Raw genomic sequence first — 7,634 nt, forward strand, 5'->3', positions numbered from 1 at the left:
CAAGTCTCAACCTTTATTTTGTCATGCCTTGACCTTTTTAGAAGGCATTTTATCAAGCAGTTTGATTCCATTTAGCAAGACTGTCCAAATCAATAATATTTTTTCGTAAAAAAAAAAAAACTATATCAATAATATTTTAGTGGTAATATATAGATGAGATAATAGCATTTCACCACTCTTATATATGCATCCCTGCAAATGATAACATTCTAATTATCTTAGCAAGAAAAATATAATTAATACCCAAAACTAAATCACAGATCAAACAATTTTTTTATTTATAAATTTTGAAGAATTAGTATTTGCAAACCTTTTTTTTTTTAATTATTCACAATGATTAAATATTCTTGTAGGTGGCTGGACATTGCTTGACTCTGTTGGACCCGAAGTCCAGAAGAGGCAGGCGGCCCAACATGAATTGGTTATGACTGAAATGGGCAAAGTCCAATCAAAGGCAAGCACCTTCTACATCGAAGCCCTGCTTAGACAGAGTGGCAAACTTGTCATTTCGGCCGTGTGACTAGGGTTTAGCCATTTTAGGGTTTGCATATAAAGCAAAACATTGTCCCATTTGTTTCGCCCTCTCTCATCACTGCTCGGCAGCTCTCTCTCTCTCTCTACGATCTTTTCTGGATCTGACCTAAGGCTAACCAGCCATGGTGCACGTTAGCTTCTACCGCAACTGTAAGGCTATCACTTCTCTCTGCATCTCGTATGTATGGACCAATTAGGGTTTTGAACGAGATGTTTAGCTGTGTTTGTAATTTGATTACTTTCTCTGCGAAGGATTTGAGTTGATTAATTTTGTTATTGCAATCGGAAACTGTTTTGATCGGTGCCTTTTGATTTTGCCCAGTTGAGTTTCCCATTGTTTTAAAATCACCATTAAACTTTTGCTTTCGACCAAAAGAGTATATTTCAATTCGTTCCAGCTTCTCAAGCTTCTTGAGCTTCTTATATAAATTATGTTGGAGTTATTTATCCTAGATCTGATTTACAGTTTTGTTATCGACTACTGAGTGTGAAGCTTTGTCTGTTGGAAGAGTAAAAGGCGTAAAATCAGTGTATATGAAATGTCTTAGGTGGGTGCTTAAAAGTATACTGTCTTTAATGATGAAATGGATTTTGGTGAAATTTGTTTGTTAATCTTCCTAATGATAATCCATTTCCGTGTTGTTTCCTGTAATCTGAGAATCGGTATATGTTTGAGTATAAAAAAGAAAGTTGCAGATTATGATTTTGTTCTTGCCAATATTTATTATTCATGAGTGATAATGAGAAACCTAAAGAATGTTTAAAATTAGGATATTGTTCTTGCCAATATTTGTGATTGATGAATGATATTGTGTCTAAGAAAGTGTTTATATTATAATGGGTGATATCAGACGGGAAGACTTTCAAGAAGCCACGACGTCCTTATGAGAAGGAGCGTCTGGATGCTGAGTTGAAGCTTGTTGGAGAATATGGGCTTCGATGCAAGAGGGAGTTGTGGAGAGTTCAGTATGCTTTGAGTCGTATCCGAAATGCTGCTAGGGAACTTCTTACTCTGGATGAGAAAAGTCCTCGCCGTATCTTTGAGGGTGAGGCACTTCTTCGCAGGATGAACAGGTATGGGCTTCTGGAAGAGACCCAAAACAAGCTCGATTATGTTTTGGCATTGACTGTGGAGAACTTTTTGGAGCGTCGGCTTCAAACCCTTGTGTTCAAGACTGGTATGGCTAAGTCCATCCACCACGCTAGGGTGCTTATAAGGCAAAGGCACATCAGGTATAAACCTTGTTTTCTCAGAAAGCTTTTGTAATCTTCTCATTTTGCGTGTTTCTGGTTTTGTTCTCTATATATAGAAGCAGCTGTTAACTGGGCTGATAAAGATGATCGACTGTGTTCTGAATGACCTGTATATTTGGTTCCTAATGATGCCTTAATGTTTTATGAATGACTAACAATTTTTCGTCTATCGGTTTCGGAGTGCATTGTATTGATCACATGTACTATTTGAAATACAATAGTACATTTGAATAGATCTTGGGAGCATAAACTCTTGTTGCGATTCCCAATCTGACATGTGTACAAACTGTTGGATGGTTGCTGTATGAAGCTAATTGAGGACTGTCTGACAACCCACACTATCTTGAGTAGCTTGTAGATTGATGTTTTTTTTTACACTTCTCTTGGTTATTGTCTGTGTGATTATTTGGGTTGACTTTGTCTGCTGTTGTTGGGACATGTTCAATGACTATGTTCTTGTTTGTTTTACGTGATTAGCGATGTATGCTGTGTACTTAGTTTAATGTAGAAGCTGGTACTGTTTATTGTTTAATTCACTTGTTTAATTTCCAGGGTTGGAAGGCAGGTTGTCAACATCCCATCTTTCATGGTGAGGGTTGACTCCCAGAAGCACATTGACTTCTCAATCACAAGTCCCCTTGGAGGTGGGCGCCCCGGAAGAGTGAAGAGAAGGAACCAGAAGGCAGCTGCCAAGAAGGCTGCAGGTGGTGGTGATGGAGACGAAGAAGATGAAGAGTGAAGTGGATGAGGCCTCAACTTAGATCGTGCTTTTATTTTATGTGCTCTTTATTTCATCGTTAGTTTCTTTTACTGACTTCACAGTCTGTATTGTAGTGGATGGTGGTAAACGTTTCCTGTTCTTGTTTTATTGCGCCTAGAACTCAAATGTTTTGCTTTTAAATACCTTAGTAATGAATTTTGTGGTGGTAACTTGAGAGATTTTTAAGTCCTGTCCGTTTTCATCTAAAGTCGTGATCTATTTTTATTTGCTTAAAATCCCCGTCAATTATTGGTGTCTTCATATTGATGGAGCTCGCCTTTGTAATTCTGGAGCTCTCTTTCTGGCTCATGCAACCTTTTAAAATCAATTAGGATCACGGTTGTAATCAGAAAATCGACTTTGGTAAGGCTACACACCACGTGTCTGCTATTTAATCTGGTCCTCCTAATGCAATTACAAGTGCAACTCATCTTCACCACGTTTTGTCTTTAAATATTAAATTAAAGATTTCTAGAGATCACAGATGTGGAATGTCTCGGTCGATGGGGTAGTGAGTTGCTCTTCCTTTTACACAATATGAAAAGAAAAGGGGAGCTTTAATCCTAGTGGCCATGCAGATTCCAGACGTTGAAGCTTTTAAATTTGACTCAACCCTCTTCAAATTCCACGCCACTTGTCCCAGAAATCCCCAACCAAGCCTAATACACGGCTATAAATAAACCAAGTGCCACATTGAGACCACTTAACGCAATCAGAACAAGAATACAACAACTACTACTAAATCAGATCCTAATTTTTTAGGACAGCGACATATCCAATATTGTTTATACAAATGAGCCTCCGGACTTAATTAAATTTAGTGATTAATCACCCTAGTTCTAGTGACGTGGCAAGCAGCCAGTGAAGGGCAAGGGAAACCAAGTTTCCTAATCGATTTCCTTACAAAACGGGAACGGCCTCGTCCTCCTCATACAGATGATGACCACTCTAAAAGAGGCCGTTAGAGCTGTCTCTAAGTCGGAGTTTAAACTAACCATGTGATACCCTCATTTCTCTCCACCATTCTTTACACGTGTCGCCCCCTCATAAGTTTCCCTCCTTCACGTAACCAGTCCCTGCTCGCAATAAAAACTCAGATCCCCAACCAGAGCTCTCGCCACTGCCCAAACCGCGCCGTATTGCTCAAACCAAATCCAAACATGATGACACTGCGCCCAAACCAGAAGGAGAACGACGACCATCGGGAGATGATGGAGGAGGTTCAGCGGAGCTTGCTTTTCGTGTCGAAGCCCAAGGCGTGTACGGAGCAGGAGGAGATGGAGCAGGACAGCGGGGGATCGTCGGAGGAGATGGAGTCGCCGAGGTCGGTTGGGCGATGGAGGCGGAGGGCGAAGAGGGCGGGCTGCGTGCATAGCCAGATCTTGAGAATTAGGGAGGAGGATGCGCATCTCGGCGAGAGTACCAGTTTCGGCTCCAAAGATAATCATCATAAGGTTGCTCATGCCGTGGCTTCCGGCATGGACGTTGTGCTCTTCGCCCGGCCCATCTTGCCTTGCTCGCCCCTCAAGAACTCCGTCAACGCTTACCACTAAAAACTCTCTATATTGTTCAGGTATTCTCCTTCTTTCGATAAAATGATTGATTAATTTATTTTGTTACGGAGAATTCTTGATGATTTCGTTTTTCTTGTAAATCAAAGAAAATTGTTCTTGAATTGTTAATCGTATTTGGGATTTTGATTTTGGAAATACATGATTCAAAGGACATTTTCAATCTGATCAAAGGACGGTTGGAGTTTTTTTTTTTATAGATGAAACTTGGATGTGAGCTTAAGAATTTCCAACTTGTTTTGAGTCCAAGAAATTCCTCCAATCGTCCTTGTTTTTTCCTTGTACTTTCTCAGCATCCAAACGACCTTTTCAAACTTTTCTGTTTATATCTCAGTTTCTTTGACTTTCTTTTCTATATTCTCTTTCCCTCCATTTGTCTCTAATATTCGCGCGAAAGTTTAATCACCTCTTTTCTTCCTTCCTCCTTTTGAAAGAGAATTTTAACTGGAACTTTCCACCTCCGAAGTTTTTGAATGGGTGAATGATTTTGATCGTTGGGCTGTCAAAGATATAGGCCTAGCCCAGATTTTTATTTGGACCTTAATGGGCTTTAAGCAAACGTTTTATTTCTCAGTTTATATCTCAATGGGCTTTCTTGTTTCTCTTTAGGAAGAAGCAGAGACCCCAGCAGCAATGAAGATGGAAATCCCAAGAAGACGAAGGAAGAAGAGTTCGGAGAATTGAGTTCCATCTTTCTTGACTTCTGTTTTTGGGTTTTTTTTTTTTTGGTGTGTGTACCCTTTTCTGGTAGAGTTAAGTGTAGTCGTTTGATCTACAAACGTTGCTGTACAGTTAACAAAATACATGAGATGATGATGATGTGAGAAAATCATGTCGCCCCTTTCCCGGGAAACAAACAGACAAACTCACTCCAAAATGCTTGCAAACATGGCAAATAAAAGAAATCATCCATCAATTAAACCTAAATTCAAATCTATTACAGGGTAGCTGATTGTAAAAGTTGCAACAGACCAATAAGTCCATTGGCAAGCAAAACCCAACAACAGCTTTGAAGATAAAAAGAAAATTAATTATCTAATTCTAATACTCGTCATTTTCATCATCTTCACCTTCAGCAGACTCAAGCCCAACTTCCTCATAATCCTTCTCAAGAGCAGCCAAGTCCTCCCTGGCCTCCGAAAACTCCCCTTCCTCCATTCCCTCCCCAACATACCAATGCACAAACGCCCGCTTTGCGTACATCAAATCGAACTTGTGATCGATCCTCGAAAACACCTCAGCCACACTGGTAGAGTTGGAAATCATGCACACAGCTCTCTGCACCTTGGCCAAGTCACCGCCTGGAACGACAGTAGGAGGCTGGTAGTTGATGCCACACTTGAACCCAGTTGGGCACCAGTCCACAAACTGGATGGTCCTCTTGGTCTTGATTGTGGCCACAGCAGCATTCACATCCTTTGGAACCACATCTCCTCTGTACATCAAGCAGCAGGCCATGTATTTCCCGTGTCTTGGGTCACATTTCGCCATCATAGAAGCCGGCTCGAAGGCGCTGTTGGTGATTTCCGCCACGGAGAGTTGCTCGTGGTATGCTTTCTCGGCTGAGATGACCGGTGCATAAGAGGAGAGCATGAAATGGATTCTTGGGTAGGGAACCAAATTGGTCTGGAACTCTGTCACATCCACATTGAGAGCCCCATCAAAACGAAGAGAAGCAGTGAGTGAGGAAATAACCTGCACCAACAAAACCCAAATTCCTCAATCTCATTTGCAAGAAACTCACAATAAAAAGTATCAAACACTTTCAGTTTTGATACCTGAGAAACAAGCCTGTTGAGGTTGGTGTAAGTGGGTCTCTCAATGTCAAGCGATCTACGGCAGATATCGTAGATGGCTTCGTTGTCGAGAAGGACAGCCACATCTGTGTGCTCCAAGAGGGAGTGAGTGGACAAGACGCTGTTGTAAGGCTCAACAACAGAGGTTGAGACCTGAGGAGATGGGTAAACGGTGAACCCAAGCTTTGATTTTTTGCCATAATCAACAGAGAGCCTTTCCAAGAGCAGAGAACCAAGACCAGACCCAGTCCCGCCTCCAACAGCGTGAAACACCAGAAACCCTTGAAGCCCAGTACAGTTATCTGCAAGCTTCCTGATTCGGTCTAGGCAGAGGTCCACAATCTCCTTCCCAACTGTTCAAATGACAAATTGGCACCATAATTTGTCAAATTTTCATACATTAATTTAGAAGGATTGAAATTGAAAAATTGAAAAAGGGGTTTGGTTGAAGATTGTTACTTGTGTAGTGGCCTCTGGCGAAGTTGTTGGCAGCGTCTTCTTTGCCACTGATGAGTTGCTCTGGGTGGAACAGTTGACGGTAAGTTCCGGTCCTCACCTCATCAATGACGGTGGGCTCAAGGTCAAGGAACACGGCGCGAGGAACGTGCTTTCCGGCCCCGGTTTCACTGAAGAAAGTGTTGAAGGCATCGTCTCCGCCGCCCACAGTTTTGTCACTTGGCATTTGGCCATCAGGCTGCAAACAAAAAGAAGCCCCAAAATTTAATTAAGACAAGGAGATGAACTAACCCAGAAAAGCAAGGGAGGTTGAAATGAGAAAAAAGACGGACCTGAATGCCGTGTTCAAGGCAGTATAGCTCCCAGCAGGCGTTACCCACTTGGATCCCAGCCTGACCAATGTGGATTGAAATGCACTCTCTCATTTTCACTCTGGTTTTGGTTTCTTGTTTGTGAGAAAAGGAAGGACCCTAAGACGTATACAAAGACGTCTGGGCTGAACAAAGCAAGTGTTGCAGAGAATGAGAGGGAGTTTGAATTTTGAGAATTTGAAATGCGAAAGGGAAAGTGGGTTGAGAATATATAAGGCCAATAATGCCAAGGAATTCGGGTGTTTTTCAAATTTCGAAAAAAAAAAAAAAAAAACCAGAGTGGTGGGTTCCAGCTACATGTGACCGTTGGTTCTCATCAGTTGGGTTTGAATTTGAAATTTGAATTCTGAAGCGCCAGTATGAACTAGCTCTATTGGACTTGGGCTTACCTATTAAAGCTTTCAACTTTCAAAATCAAGTCTCTTGGTCTGTTTGGGTTTTGGGCTGGCCCTTTTGCCCATTTTATTTTGAAGCTGAATATGGACACAAAAAATGGGCTCAGCTTGTGATGGATTTGAAATTTTCTTTCCAAACAGTAAATGATTTCCATGGTTCCATCCAGTTGATACTGTACAATTTCGTGTAATATGTTGATACGATCGGTACCAGTACTCGAACCTAAGACCTCATGATTTTTTGGTTACATCACATAGCCAACAAATTTAAGAAATCGGCATTTATACTGTAATTTGGTTGAGAATTTGCACATTTAAAACTTCAATATTTTAAAGAATGCAATCCAAATCCCATAGCTTGAGATTTCATCCTCACTAGGGTAACTGTAAGTTGCTTTTTCTTGGATTCTCTCTCCTAAAATCCAAAGACTGAAATGGGCTTCAACTGAGATACACATGACAGAGAGCATCATTAAGAAGATGGAAATTTTAAAAAA

The 7,634-nt window shown here is 41.1% G+C and overlaps 2 protein-coding genes across 2 annotated transcripts; one reads left to right on the forward strand and one right to left on the reverse strand.

Annotated features, from left to right (window-relative positions):
• The first annotated feature begins 561 nt into the window (after positions 1-561).
• LOC117623272 (40S ribosomal protein S9-2) lies at positions 562-2,738 on the forward strand. The gene is made up of 3 exons (XM_034354183.1): positions 562-684; positions 1,386-1,767; positions 2,341-2,738. Exons 1-3 carry the CDS (start codon positions 657-659, stop codon positions 2,525-2,527), a joined length of 597 nt encoding a protein of 198 aa, XP_034210074.1. The 5' UTR covers positions 562-656; the 3' UTR covers positions 2,528-2,738.
• Positions 2,739-4,951: 2,213 nt separating this feature from the next.
• Positions 4,952-6,983, reverse strand: LOC117623273 (tubulin alpha chain-like). Its single transcript, XM_034354184.1, has 4 exons — positions 6,704-6,983; positions 6,375-6,609; positions 5,898-6,268; positions 4,952-5,814 (listed from the first exon to the last, which is right to left on the reverse strand). The coding sequence occupies exons 1-4, from the start codon at positions 6,794-6,796 to the stop codon at positions 5,161-5,163; spliced, it is 1,353 nt and encodes a 450-aa protein (XP_034210075.1). The 5' UTR covers positions 6,797-6,983; the 3' UTR covers positions 4,952-5,160.
• Positions 6,984-7,634: the final 651 nt, after the last annotated feature.

This window comes from Prunus dulcis, chromosome 3 (assembly GCF_902201215.1).
Source record: "Prunus dulcis chromosome 3, ALMONDv2, whole genome shotgun sequence".
Taxonomy (NCBI): domain Eukaryota; kingdom Viridiplantae; phylum Streptophyta; class Magnoliopsida; order Rosales; family Rosaceae; genus Prunus; species Prunus dulcis.